At 41.2% G+C, this 14,991-nt stretch overlaps 1 protein-coding gene across 7 annotated transcripts; it reads left to right on the top strand.

The window, feature by feature from the left end:
* Positions 1-79: 79 nt before the first annotated feature.
* On the top strand, positions 80-14,566 carry LOC121673774 (SERTA domain-containing protein 2-like). 7 transcript variants are annotated; one of them, XM_042047471.1, is made up of 6 exons: positions 80-194; positions 1,436-1,576; positions 1,751-1,856; positions 2,064-2,162; positions 3,124-3,242; positions 10,993-14,566. In XM_042047471.1, the coding sequence occupies exon 6, from the start codon at positions 10,997-10,999 to the stop codon at positions 11,846-11,848; it is 852 nt and encodes a 283-aa protein (XP_041903405.1). In that variant the 5' UTR covers positions 80-194; positions 1,436-1,576; positions 1,751-1,856; positions 2,064-2,162; positions 3,124-3,242; positions 10,993-10,996; the 3' UTR covers positions 11,849-14,566. The 7 variants fall into 7 exon arrangements, with proteins under 7 accessions (XP_041903405.1, XP_041903403.1, XP_041903406.1 ...); XM_042047469.1 differs by having other exon boundaries at positions 1,377-1,576; XM_042047472.1 differs by lacking the exons at positions 1,436-1,576; positions 1,751-1,856.
* Positions 14,567-14,991: the final 425 nt, after the last annotated feature.

Here is a 14,991-nt window from a genome sequence, read left to right as displayed (position 1 = left end):
TGGCGCGCGCGCCGCGCGCAGCGCCCCCGCGCGCCCCGCCGCGGGAGCCGCGGGCGGAGGGAAGGGCGGGGCGGAGGCTGCCGGGGCCCGGCGGGGGTGGCGCTGCCTCCGCCTCCTCCCGGCCGGAGTCCCAGCCCCGCCGAAGGGAGGGAGCTCGGCCGGCTGCGAAGGAACGGGGGTTCCTCTGCTCCCAGGTGGGGCGCCGGTCGGAAGACGGCGGGAGGCGGCGGGAGGGCGCGGGGCTGAGAACCGGGGGCAGGGGGAGGGCAGCGGCGGGCGCGGGGTGACGGCCGGGCACGGCGAGAGGCCAAGGCGGGCGCGGCGGGAGCCCCGACGGGGCGGGGGGGGGGGGCTCTGCCGGTGAGGGGTGGGGGGGCACCCGGTGGTGCGGTGGGAGAGGAGGGGACAGCAGGGACAGGTGGAGCGGACGGCGGGCCCCGGGGTTGCGCGGCGCGGTGCGGAGGGACGGCGGTCCCGGGAAGCTGAGCTGGGTGCGGGGGGCACAGCGAGGCCGGGGTGCGGGCACGGCGGCCCCGGGGAGCTGGGCTGGGCGCGGGGGGAGCGCCCGGAGCGCGGCCGGCGGTGGAAGTTGTTCGCGCAGTTATAATTAGCCCGGCCGGGGTCTGAGCGAGCCGGGCGGAGGAAGGGGGAGGAGTGTAACTTTTCGCAGCTCGGGAAGCCCAAGGTTGTCTCTGGTTACCGCTGCCCACGGCCGCTGTGAGGGGGGGGGAGGCGGGACGCCGGCAGGAAGCACCGACACTCCTTCCACAAAGGCCAAATGGTGGCAGGAGCCGTGGGAGCGGCTGCGGGAGGGCGGCAGGAAAGGGCTTTCCCTGAATCCCAGCGTTTCCATCCTGGCACTCCTGATCGCTGCCCCTTGGTAGTTGCGACTTATGTATATGCTGCAGTTACATTTTTAACAGCAGGTTTTGTTTGGCTCAGTAAATGCGCGTTAGTCTGGGCTACCAGCAGGTGGATAGGAGTGGAGGAGCATAAAATTGGTCTCTTTTATGCATATTGCAGATTAAGCTCGCAGATAGGTACAGTTAATAATTTCTGCCCTAGTTAGGCCTGGAATTTTTCAAACTGTGTTGGAATGCTAGTTTCTAAAAGCATGGGTAGGAGCGTTACGCAGTAATTTTCCACTTTATTTTTGATGTGGCTAAAATTCTGTCGTTCAGGCATTTAGCTGCAATGGGGGAAATACCATTAACATTGAAATGATGCTGTAATCTCAAAATTCTAAAGTTACCCCTAAACAGGTCCTAAATGGGGTGCGTTTATGAAGAAACAAAAAGTAATCCACTAGACATACAATTCATAGTGATGTACAGCTACTCTGTGTCTTCTATAGTTGTCTTTTTTTTTCCTAACAGATTGTAAAAACTAAACCTAATAACCTTACCTCTGTACTTCTTCCTGACACTCATCCCAGTGTGAAATCATACAGGGCAAAAGTCACAACTTCCACAGTTACTTCTGCAGGAATCCTTTGAAGTATATAATAAAGAAATTAAATTTGAAAACTTCTTGACTTGATCTCCTTCTAGCAAAATATTGGACTTCTAAAATACAAGTAACAGTACTATTTTTTTATCCAGTGGTTCTAATTTTGTTGGGTTTGGGGTTTCTTAACTAAGGTGCTAAAATCTAAAACTTCTCAACATTTTAGTATGCTTGTTAGCTTTGTGAAGTTGTTTTAGCGTTAAAAAAACCCTAAAATTCTAAAACATGTGTTTTTTATATTCAGTGAATAGAAAATGCAGTGACTGCACACCTCTGTCTGTGACCTAGCCAGTACACTTTAATGAACCTCAATAGTGACCATCTGAAGTCTGCTGTTTCAGAGCAAATAGGTTATGAATCTTCGTTTGTCTCTTTGTTTGGGGCTTTTTTAAAAATTATTATTATTTACAGATAGCATGGATTTCCTTATACTGGGAAAGAAGTCAGCTTTTAGGAGGAGGAGGAGGAGGGAGATGTTAATGTGTTTGTTGCTGTGGGTTAGGTTTGGCTTGCTTAGGTCACGGGCATTTTACTGCTGTTTTGCTGCATCTTTACAGTTCCAAGCTTCTGTAAGCGGAGGAGCCCTTTGGTAGCATCAGGCTATGAGTTGCTATGTAAGATGCACTGTAGGCGTTTACTTGCCCGTCTGTCTGAATGTAAGACTGCCTTTCACTATGTATTATTTTAAGATTCGTGAAATAATGTATGAACTCTTGATTTTTGATCATGAAGGACTGTGTTTATCTGGATAGTACTGATCCTTGCTCCTGTGGTGCATTTGTGAGGCAGTTTGCCATAGCTGGGTCAGGTGTCTGTGTGTGTGATGTGCACAAACAGGCATGTCACATCCAATCCTGGCTGCAGGCTGTTAGCCCCTGCAAGGGCTTTAATTCTTGGAATTCACAACTATTTGATTCTCCAGGTGGAGGTGAGACCTCAAGAGCATGGATCATGCAATTCCCTCCACATCTCCTAGCCTAGTGCATAGTTTACTGTCACTTCAGCCTTTTCATATTTCCCAGTTTCCAATGCCTTGAGTTAATCCATGATTATATTAGGGTTTTGATGGAAATGGTGCCACACGGAATATTAGACACAATCATAGGACACCTTGTCACATATCTTCTCATGCTGGTTTTGTATATGCTGAAATAGAGGAATATTGGGAAATTAAATTAAAATCTTAACTGCTTTTGCAGCCTGTAAGTGTTAGGAGATAATTCTGAAATGTAGTTCTTCACAGTGCATTGTATTCTCTCTCCTAATTTTGTGATTTTGGAGATGAATACAATTGTAAATTAGTGTTTGATAACCTGAAGAAATATCAGTGCAAATCCTTATCCTAAAGCCTAAAAGTTAGAGGATCAGCATTCTGTAATTTATGAAAGATAATTTCCTCATTTTATGTGTTCCCAGGTGAAACTGTTCAGTCCTCTTATTTCAGTGTATTCATGAACTTTAGGGGGTTTTACCCATGTTTATCTGTTTTAATAGAATTTAGCACAAATGATTTAAAAAGTTGTATTGAATTGTGTGCTTAATACTTCTGGTTTAAAAAAATAAAAACCACCACATCGTAATTCAGTACTCTGGTTTGGTTTTGTTTTTCCTCTTAAGTCGCCTCATCCTACCTCGGTGGATGGCTTGGCCTCTGGGATAGTTCAAGACTCTTGGATGACGACGCTTTATGCAAAATCCAGAATCTTCCTGCCTGGACTCCTTTCTGTTTTCTAAGGGTAAGTACTTGTATGTTTTTATGAAATTGTATCTTTTGGGCATAGGGCACGTTCTGATAATGGGCTGCAGATGTTATTTGTGGATTAGAATGGTAAACTGAGATATGTCTTTTAAAAACGGGATATGTAATATAAAGTGAGGTGCTTAGACTTACTGGATAGTATAAACTCTTTGGCTTGAGCATTCTGAATTTCCATTACCATTTTTTATAAGGGGGAATTATTACAATGCAACAAAGCATATTGCTGTAAGATCCCATTTTTCTTGGAAATTGGTTAACTGAGGCTTAAATCTTACAGTGAAATTCACTGTTCAGCTGCTAAAATTGAGTGTTACAATCTTGTCGTGTGAGAAGGTGGCCCTTGGGATACTGAAGTAAAGTTGTGTGCTACAAGAGAAAATTCAGTGATTTCTGATTTGGTAACTGAAAGAATAAATGCACAGTCCTCTATCAGGAGAAGAGCTTTTTTTCTTGTTTGCTTTTACTGTTAATGGTCCGTTTTTTTCTGTTAAAGTATGGGCGTGCCAGTTTCTAATATTTAATAAGCTATAAGTTCCTTTATTAGTGGATCTTTTAGATCGCTGTAACTCTTAAAACACGTGTCAGTGTTATGTAGGTGAATGCATCCAGTATCTCTATTTGAAGCAAGCAGGGTAAGGAAAATGGATTGAGAACTGTTCAGTTGACTAGAACAAGCTGTGAAGAGGTGTGTCATTGCATTTGCAGATCTGTTGATCCTTTGTCTCTCCAGTGAGATGCTTTGGTGGAACCGTGGTGGTTTGGTTCTTGTTGTTTCCTTTATGAGTGCTTTATATTCTCATTTAATTATAGTTTTGTTTTACTATGGGAGTTTCTAGGTTTAGTAACTCTTGATCATGTATTAGCTTTTGCCAGCTACTATTGATCCTTAGTTTAAATTATTCCAGGCCCTTGTTCCACTAAAAAAAAAAAATCCACCCAAAATTCCTGGAAAAAACTTTGCTAAACACATTGTCATGAAAATATATATGTGAGCTTTGTTAGTAAATGTGGAATGAGATACACAAGTGACAGACAAGAGTGATAGTGGTTTAGTTTGGGGTTTTTTAAGGATGAAAGTTTCTCTACTGAGCACTGGAACACTGGAGCTGCCTCAGCAGCTCTCCCTTATACTCTAGCGTTAGATATCAGCTGCTAAGAATGTGGTTCATTTACTCTTGGGAACAGCCTGGATCTATTTGTTTTAGATGTGGAAGGTACAGATCCTAACAGAGGAGTTCCTTCTCCAGAGTGAAATGTCATGCTCTGAAACTTAGCTGCCATAGTTTGTAAAGGAAAGCTCTTATCAGTGCTTTGTGAAATGAAATGGGAGTAAGGAACTTAGAAAGATGTCCTTAAGTGCAGGAATTTTCCAGATCCAGTTAGACATAACATAAGCAGGGTGTTGTGGGGGGTTTCAAACTAACTTCTAAATCAAGGTAAAACTTCCAAGTGCTTCCTAAACATCATTTCAGCTCCTACAATATTTGTGTATGATGCAGTTTTATTCTCTACTTCCACACATAGTGAATTACACTGGGAAGGTTATTAATTCCAGAACAATTCTCTGCTAAACTCAGTCTTCCTCTTGTTCCTTTCCTATACCTAATGAATGCTATTCAGGCTAATCTTTCTTTCAAAATGTGGGGAAATCCTTAGGTGTGGGATTCTTTCTCTGTTTTGTTTTCAGGATTGGGGTGTGTGTGTCTGGTTTTGGGTTTGTTTGTTGTTTTTGTTGGGGTTTCTTGAGTCTGAACAGTAGTATATCTTGGTTCTGTGTTCCAGTTACTTTGTACCAGACTTGGGTGTGTTATAGGTCAAGATTTGTTGACTAAAAAGTTGACATTAAGTCTCCTTTCTTTGACCTGCTGTTTTCTGGTGATTTCTGACTCCTGTGAAGAAGTTGTTGCATAGGAGTTTAGGTATGGGAGTAAGCCTGTAGGACTGCGCTCCTCCCTGTATGCACACTTTTAGTCACTTGTGCCTTCTCCAGCAGTTACTCATCTTGGCTAAACTGGGGCAGGGCTGAGAGGGGGGGTGGGGTGCCAATGGACTTAAACACATTTTTGTATATTTGAAAGTGTCTTCAGGTCCAAATGGCTTTTTACTTTGGTGTTTCCTAAAGCATTTAGTCCTCCCCTCACTTGCTTTTGGTAACAGCTGAGATGCTGTGTGGGGATCTCCAGCGCTTGCTGGGGACCCCAGATCAGAGGCACTGTTCTGTGTGGTCTGACAGCTTATGGTGTTATGTAAGGCATGTCCAAGTGATCAGCCCTAAGCCCAGATGGGAGGAGGGGATTTGTGCTGTGTCTGTTAACTGCACCTTCAGCCTTTCCATTTTCTTGTGCACTTTCTTCTACGTGAAATATAAGCCAATAGCCAGTCCAGCACTTAATTAAAACTATTCATGAAGTTGTGTTGCCTAAGCTAAAATGTGTGTCAGGTAGGGGAAGCATTATAATCAGAAATAGTGTGCAGCATACATCAAATAATTCTGGGAAACAGCCGTAACTGTGGGATGTTTGTCTTCCTTTGCACTTCCTGCAGATAGATGTGTGCTTGTGAGATGTGTCCGTGGAAGAGAGGGGAGGGCAGGACACCAGCTTATCAGCCATCTTTGGTCAGTCACTAGCACAAGTCTACAGCCCAGAGAGACTTCTGTCTGTCTTTACTCTTATATGGTTTCTACAGTTGTGAGACAAAGGAGACTTTGCAAGGGAATTGCCCAAATTACAATAGCAAGGAGTCTCTAATTTTGATTTTAATACGTAAGTTGCATTACTGCAAACTGGACAGGCAGCTTTCACTCATGAGATGCTTACACATCTGCAAAGCTGGTATTTTTGTCCTGTAAGAAAAAGTAATATTTCACTTTGAGACAGTCGTGGACTGAAAAATGCAACAATGTGGCTGTACAGAAAGGATCGAGCAAGTCTGAATTCAATAATATTCTAAAAAGAAAAGCCAAAAGGAACCACTATGAATTAAATTATATTTACCTGCATAGTGAAGGCCAAGTACTTTATTGATTATCTTGCTATTTAAACATATTTAATGGTAAATAAATAACTGTTGTGTAGTTGATTACAGTGCTTGTTTTGTGCATGGAAAGTTCATGTTCAGACAATACTAACCATGGCAGTTGTGTTTGATACACTCATTATTTGTGAAGCTCTTCTCTGCTGAAAATTAAAGCTCTGTGAGGTCCTGAGTTCTAAACATTGTTTAACTTTGCTCTTCAGTTCTTCTCCCTCATCTTCCAAAAAAGTTTTTAAGTAGTAGTTTGCCCAGATAGAAGTAATTGAGGGTTTTCACATGTTGCATTATTCCTTGAGAGTGTTCCCAGCTGTACTTCCCAACCATGTGTCAGTGACAGCTGCACTGTCAGACCCTGTGACAGATGGAGCTGAAATGGTGGCACGGGCCCTGTATTGTCCTCAACACGTTGCAATGTGAATTTTTCTTGGTAGCCTGGAATGTTTCTTCTGAGTAGCTGCACCCTGACCAGGCCTGTTTGTTTGGTATTGTGTGGATTTGCCAACCAGGGATGTGCCTCTTCCCTCCCAAGTTTTTTCAAACCCTGGTATGGTGTAGGATTACAGTGCTTGGATGCTTCTTCCCATCTTAGCAGGGAGGAGTTGCTATGAAATGTCCTCCATGGAGGACTGGAAGGAACTGAGGAACATGCTGTCAGGGCAGAATTTCTCTGTAGACTCCACTGTAGTTCAGTCATGTGAATAGAGAGTTTGGTACTCCCAAATACTGAGTTCACTTTGCTTTCTTTTCTCTATATCTGAAAAATTAATTTAAAAAGCATTCTGCCATAAACAGCCTGTGGCTCAGTTTGCATTACTATAATGAGAGAGAATGAGAAAATGCCAGAAAAAAAAATTGAGATGTGTTGTTCCTCATTGTTCCTGTTTTTTTCATGACAAAAGATTCTAAAATAGGTCATCTGAACGAAAAAAAAAAATTTGTTGTGGAACTTTTTCAAGTTCAAGAAGAGGGTGACTTAGAGCTTGCTCCTTTTTTAATTGAACAGCTATGTACAGACCTCACATTTGAAATTGGCATAAACTTTAATTTTTATTCAGTTTATTTACTTACAAACTATAGAGTTACCAGATTGGCACATCCCAAAATCCTGCTACTTGATCCAATTTTTTGAGATCTGAGTAGGTTCCTGGAATTAGGTTGGAATAAGGAGAGTGCAGTTTCTGGAGACTCATTGTGCTTTAGTGTGCCCAGATTGTGCTCCTCTGAGCTGGCTGTGCCCTCGTGTCAGCTGATGGAAGGGCTGACACTGCTCCTCGTCTGGGCTCTGGGGGTTCGTGTGTGCACAGCTGCTTGTTTGCCCTGCTACCAAAAATTAGAGTAAGCATTGCATAATTAAATAATGCCATCAGCATCTTCTGCTGCAAAGTAATGCTGCAAAAGAGAGCATCTGACTGAATTTTGGGTTTGGGGTGAGATGTCGATGCGCAGCACTACAGAAGAACAAGCTACTCAGAAAATACACAATAGTTTGTTAAGGATCTGATCCCGTCAGAAATTCTTGTGTTAGAAAGTAAAGCAAAACGCCTGATAAAATGTAGATTAGCTGGTAACAAAGGGGCTTTGTGTCTTTTGTAGGTCAGCAGCTGAGTGTGTTTGACAAGAACTGAAATTTAATGTCTCCTGTAGCAACCATGACACTAGTAATTTTTAAATCCCCTGTACCAATGGTACTCTGGTTTTTATTAGCCTTTTCCAAATTTTTGTGTAACCTTTGAAGTCATCTAGCTCCTGGAGGAAGAGTTAGGGATCCTTCCTGTTAGGAAAAAAAAAACAAATTTAGATAGTTTCTAAAATGTAAGGTAGTACTATGTTTGTGTATTTTAAAAAACATCTTGAGAGTGGGGAGTACATTAAGTAGAAACATTTTGAAGTTGGAGCAAATAGTGTTTCTTGCACTTCATTTTTATAGTCAAGCGCTATCATGCTGGAGCATTGTTACATATTTCTTAAATGCTCTGGGACAAATTTTATGAAGGAAATTTAAGGAATGAAAAGAAGGGTGTCTGCCTATATGAGCATGAAGTATTTAGTCTATCTAGACTACTGTTTGAATTGAAAAGTAAAACATGTCATTTTAAGTTGTTCCTGTGAAATTATACATCCTTGCATATCATAGTCTGCTTGCTCTTTAAGCTTGCTTACAGAATTTAAATACTAGCACATTTTTGAGATGTTAGGAATTAATGTTATTTATATAATTCAAAGAGATAAGAATAGTATGTCCTGTGTGCCTAACAAAGTGTAAATGTACATTTCAAAAAAAATACTAAAAGCAGTAAACTATCAAAATCAAACATTCTGAATGTATGAAATGTCAGAATTGCTGTTTCCTGCGTGGTCATAACTTCATTCCCTTATGGGTGTAAATTTTGGTCTGTTTAATTAATTGAGAGAAAAAAAAATAAAAACAAAACAAACAGAAAAACCCCACTAGTGGGCAGTACATGGGAATGATGGTGCTTAGTGAAGGAATAGCCTTTTTGATGCATAATTTTTGTTCTTATAGTGATGCTATGAGGTAATGCCTTAGGTAGTACACAACATTTAAATGCTACTTAAAATGGAGAGTTCACAATTTTGTGAGTCTTTTATGATTTGCATAAATGCTTGTCTTCATGATGAGAGTTGGTATATTTAGCAACAGTCTACTTGTCCTGCATAATTGTGATTTTTCCATAGATTGTGTCAAAAATTATCAGTTATTGACAGTATTTTCAGTAGTTTGACTGAGGATGCCTGACACAGACACTGCCTCCCCAGAATACTTCATTATTATATTTTGTTCCTGAAGTTTGTATCCAGATTTGTTCTGATTTTGTTGTAATGGAGTGCTCGGTACTGGCTGTTAGTGGGGTGCTGGAGAGAGAGAGAACAATAGGTGATCAGTGTGGGAAGATGACCCAGGTGAACAGGCACAGCACATCCAGACAGCTGGTTTTTAAAGAGATTCAGCTGGTGCTGTGGCAGTTTAGCAGAAAACTTTGGAGAAAAACAGAGTTCCAAAGTTAAGAAATTGCAGCACTGGTAAAATTGCAAGTAATTAAACTTTGTTGCTGTTTCAAGAGTGACTATGTTAGTGAACTGATGATAGGCCAGACTACTCCCTCCTAAGTAAAGATGCAGTCATAGGACAAGTTGAATTTCATCCAGATATGTCCTTCAAAAAAAAAAGTGCGTACAATTGAGAAGTCTGACAGTTAAACTCCTGTAGCTGCTGTCTGTTTTCTCTTGTGTGTCTTGCTGAGGAGGATGCACTGCTTGCTTGCTTTCTGTTCCTCCAGAGTAGCTGAGTTCTCCAACAGCCTTGTCTGGGCAGATGGATGTAGCCATGGAGCCCTGCCGTGCTTCCTGCAAATCTGGAGAAATCCTGAAAGTAAAAGAGGCTTAATCCTGCTGCCTTCTCCTTGTCCCCAAAAGTCTAGCAACAGGCTAGCAGCTGGCAGCTGCGGCCATCAGCTGAGCTATTGCTGGCAGTATCCAGTGCTCACATGAAAAGGAAGTTGGGAGGCCCTCGGCAGCACGCAGGGTCTGGATCATTGTGTGTGAAGGATCTGCCCTAATCTGCCACTGGTGTCTAATTTATGATTGCTTAATTTTTTTTAGTTGTTTGGGACTGAGGTGTCTGTATTCACAGACACTTTAGAATGTGTGTAACTGAGATTTTAGCAGTGTTTCTGGGCACAGTATACTCCTTTTCTGAGTTTATATGAGTGATTGCATTGGGCTTGTTGTCCCTAGTAAAACAGTTCACACTTGGGATGGTAATTGCAAAGTATCCAAGCAGGTATTTGTTTGGATCACTTACATTTTAGATGTGTGTGTGTGTACAGTTTTTGTACTACATTGTTCTAGACCTACTGTATTTCAGTGCAAGAGCACACAAAGCAGAATGAACGCAACTAAATTCTATATTTTTTTTTTCCTAGCTGTTTACCAAAATTGGTCACCTTTAAAATGCTGTTTGTTAGCTTCCTGCCGGATGTTCTTAGTATGAAGTTGATGGCTTAGGCTACTTAGGTCAGTAGCAGGTTGTGAACCAGCAGCCACGAGCAGTGATTGTGTTTCTGTGAGCTCAGTGGCCCAGCCAGATTTCCTCCTATCATTTAACCAAACTACCAAGCTGTGGAATGGATATAAGGATCCCATGGGAGGCCCTGCTGTTGGTCTTGCTATAAAACAATTTTGGGTCACCAAAGAAAAAGGAGAAAAATCATTCCTATAGAGAGTTCTCAGGGACACTGGGCAAGACATTAGAATGCCTTAATGAGATCGAAATGGGTGTTGTAAACTAGCTTTGAAATCTTACCTGATGTACCCAAGAATGAATGTTAAAATGGAAGTGATTAAATATTCTGTATAGTTGTTTGATCCTTAATATAAGCATCTATTTTATTTCATGTGGACAGTCAGATATACTTAGAAGTACGTAGCTTTCTAAAAAAGAGTTAGTGTATTTCTTCCGTGTCTTCTGTTTAGGAAAAAAAGTTGCCATTAAACAATATAGCTGGAAAGTGTATCTTGTCAATGGAAGTAGTATTGCGTAGGATTTCATTCCGTCTCTTGATGTTCTGTGACATCAAAAGTCTTAAGTTAACCAATACGTCTTACACGACAAGCTTTTCAGAACTGTCTCTTGGGCCTGCCCGGGGTTATTCATAATTTCTGTCTTCCAGGTTCATGTTGGGGAGAGGCCTAAAGCGCAAGCTGAGTGACTATGAGGAGAACATGGCTGGTCTCTCGAGTGCCTTTGATTCCAGTCGAAGTCTGCCATACCCACTCAAGAGGCAGCTGGTGCTCAACATGTGCCTCACCAAGTTACAGACGTACAAAATGCTGGTGGAGCCGAACCTGCACCGCTCTGTCCTCATCGCCAACACCGTGCGGCAGATCCAGGAGGAGATGAGGCAAGAGAGTAACCAGCAGCCAGTGAATATCTGCCCTGGCATTGCTCCTGCTTCTCACAGCTACACAGGGATGGAGTCACCTGGGATTGCCCTTCAGTTGCCTTCTGGTATTGGTCAGCAAGAGTCTCACTGTTGTGAGCTGCGGTCTGTGGAAGACCCCATTGAAAACAGCCTGCTGATCGTTTCAGACGATGACATGTCATCTGCTATTTCATCTATTCTGAAGGATTTAGACTTTGTAGAAGATATCAGCCCACCTACTTGTCTGGTTCCTACTGGAGATGACCAGCCAAAGTTTCCAGAAAATACTGGTCTGAAACTAGAAGATGATAGACAGGATTTGAAGGGAGCTGAATGCGTGTTTGGTTCCTTTGAGATTTCAAATTCAACCAGTTACTTGAAGGATTTGGCAATAGATGACATTTTTGAAGATATTGACACTTCAATGTATGATTCAGACTTCTGTTGCCCTCCACTAATGCCACCCAGATCACCATCTCTTGCTACAGAAGAACCATTGAAAACCTTTCCATCTTGTAATTCTTCTTCAGCAAACAACATTCAGATATGTAGAACAGATCTGAGTGAGTTGGACCACATCATGGAAATTCTGGTTGGATCCTGATACTTGTTTTACCCAAAGATACTTTTAAACTGCCACTTTCATTTGGTTTCAGGATAAAAGCCACTGGAAAAGTTGTAAAGAATTCTTTAAAAAGCAAACTAAATAATAATTTGTCCATAGTAGGATTTTCTAAATAATTCCAAAACTTATAAACCAAAAAAGTGGCAGATTTTTTTAAAAAAAATTTATTTATCAGAACTGTGCAATCATCATTTTCCTTCCAGGGTGTATGTGGAACAATGGGCACATAACCCTCATCACCCCTCATGCCTCTTTCAATAAACTTTTTTATGTGCAATTTTTAATTTGACAGAAGAATTTACATGCAAAGCAAATTTCATATGAGGTGATCTTTTACAAAGCCTCCACTTTATTTTTAATATCAGAGTCTATGCCAAGCTGGCATCTGTCAAGTTGCAGAGTTAGATTGTGTGGATTGCAGACACGTTACTAGAGATGGGTATATTTTAAAAATGAGGCACGCTTTGCTTTCTTTTGGTCAGAAAAGCAGATCAAGACACGTACCAACAAAGTCTCTTGCATTTTCTAAAGCATTCAGAACTATTTATTTTTGTAAATTTTATAGTCTTTCTACATTTTACTACGTTATTTCATCATAGTTCAAATATAATGGACTTCTAGTTGGATGTGTTTCGCACTACCTCTGAGCTGAAATGCTTTAACTTTCCAATGCTTCATCTGAGACTGCAAATCTTTTTGTTTCTGTTTTTTTCTGGGGGAAAGTACTTCTAACTCAGTAAGTTGATCCTTTGACAGTGACCTAGCTGATTTGTGAAATCGAGGTTATTCAATGTTTAAAAACTTTTAAGTATTTACAAATTAATTTATATGTAGATTGTGCAATTTAACGTTTTTCTGTCAGTATTATGTGCTTAGATTTTGAATAATCTTGGCGTTCTTTAAATTAAAACTTACTATGTACAGGTAGCTTTTTATTCTCTTTTGGAAAACACTGTCCTTCAACCCTGCTTTCACTACAAATTTTAAGATGATTTTTATGTGCAATATTATTTAAAAAGATACACATTTGTATACCTGGCATTGTGGGAAGAAACGCTTCAAACTTAAAACCTCTAGCACCTTTGGAGGATACTCAGAGAGCCAACATTTCTGCGTCCTTTCAGAAGCCACACTGAGAACACTTCTTGCTGCAGCAGTGCCCACTGCTGGGCCAGCCCCTGGAGCACCTCTGGGGCTGTGGGGAGTCGGTGCAGGTGGCTCTGTCCCTCCCAGGGGCTGGGACCACCTGGGCTTTGGAACCCTCGAGCTGCTGCCCAGGCTGTCTTGGGTGGAGCAGGGGTGTTTTTATACAGATACACAAACACCCTCCTCAGCTGGAGATGAGATTTGCAGTGAGAACTGTTTTTCCATAAGGCATTTTGGGTTCCGTGTTTCAGCCTGAACCGAGGTGTAGATCGATCCCTGCTATCGTCTTCTGAGTTTCACACTTGCACATTGCTTTTTGGTTTGGGTTTTGTTATTTTTTTTTCCTTGTTTTTTAATTATAAAACTTTTACTTTGTTCTTGAAAGCTGCAGCACCTGTCTTGGAAACTTGCAGCTTTAAAACCTTTGCTTTGGTTTGTTGTATTTTTTGGGTTTTTGTTCTGCTGAGACTTTTTATGAACGGAGCGTCGGCAGAGGGAAAAAATGTTGCCTGTGTGTTGCATCTCACAAAAGTTGAAATCCTGCCCTGTTGAAGGGGCCAGGATGTCACCTGGTATTTCTAGTCTTAACTGATGCTGTGGCACACCTACCTTGTGCAGAGATATCCATTACTTACTGTGACTCTCTTGGTTAACAGTTAGCTGCCGACATAATTTGGTATCCCAGGCCAACGGAGAACCATTTCAGGTCATCCTCGCAGCCATCTGGGTTGTTTAGCAACCGAAGGGTATAAATGTATTTATATGCATATATTGTATTGATTCTAATATAAAACTTCTGATCTAAAGTATTTTGAATTGCTGGATAAAGGGATTTGTTTGAAGAGTGTATAACTAGTTCTTGAAGAGGTACAGCTTCAGAATGTACACAGATTGTGCATTGTGTATAGACTACTCTGGCTTTTCCTCAGCCTCTACTTTTGTATTAAAAATATGACTGAATAAATCCTTGAAATATTAAGGGCCTTCTGCACTGTGATGAAACAGAGATGCGGTTAAAAATGTCTTTAAATTCAGTGATGAGGGATAAAATAAAAAGACTGCATCTAATCTCTTTTAGCATTTGAAAATATGGAATGTTACTATGCAGTAAAGATATTTTGGTATGAAAATTGTATCATATAGCAAATAGTGAACACTTAATAAATCCACTTACCTTGCAGTCTCTACAGAAACAGAAGAGAAGACAACTTGCTTTTCAACATTTACATACTAAAGTTTTTTGTATACTGCAGAAAAATATTAAATTGTTGGTAGATCTTTTATCAACAATTCGAAATGTAATTTTTGTTCAAGTCCTGGCTACAGAGCTCTGTTTCTAATTGGTTGCTTGTGTCACAGTGCCAAGACCATGAGCTGGTGTGTAATGCAGTTCGGTTATGTTTGGAATTATGTGCAAAGGGAAGTTTAATTTTTAAATATGCACAAACTAATTTTAAAATCCTTCCATGTAAAATGAAGTTAGAGGCTAGTTGTGGTGGACCTATTTATTGTATGTTTGGAAATAAAAGCCACAGTTTTGCATTTAAACCAGTTATATTTTGGAGCCTTCAGTATTTGACTGTTTTAAAACCAAAGCATAAAAAAAATCTATGGCACCTTGCCACCTTTCCTTTGGTCTTTTACTCACAAAGACGTAACATTGTTCCTGGGCTTTTGAACCTTTTTTCCTTCTCCACACACCCCCTCTTCCCCATCCCTTGTCTGTAGGAATACTAGACACCTTACAAACCTGTACAGAACTTACGCATGCCAGGCAGCATAACAGCGTTGGACATGAGGTTTCCACAAACCCTGAAGGATGGATTCCTTTAGGGAAGCACTGCAGCCTGAGCTGGGTGCCTCCAGTGAGGGACTGTGAACACTGAAGTTCCTGGGCAGTTTTGCCTATACAATAATAATAGTACCCATAATAACGTTAAAGTTTGGGATCTTCATGATCATTACTCAGTGGTCGT

This window comes from Corvus kubaryi, unplaced genomic scaffold, assembly GCF_017639235.1.
Source record: "Corvus kubaryi isolate FWS band 111438036 unplaced genomic scaffold, C.kubaryi_AGA036_p1.0 66, whole genome shotgun sequence".
In the NCBI taxonomy this organism is placed as follows: domain Eukaryota; kingdom Metazoa; phylum Chordata; class Aves; order Passeriformes; family Corvidae; genus Corvus; species Corvus kubaryi.
The sequence above is the reverse complement of the archived record's forward strand: the minus strand, read 5'-3'. Positions and strand labels throughout refer to the sequence as shown.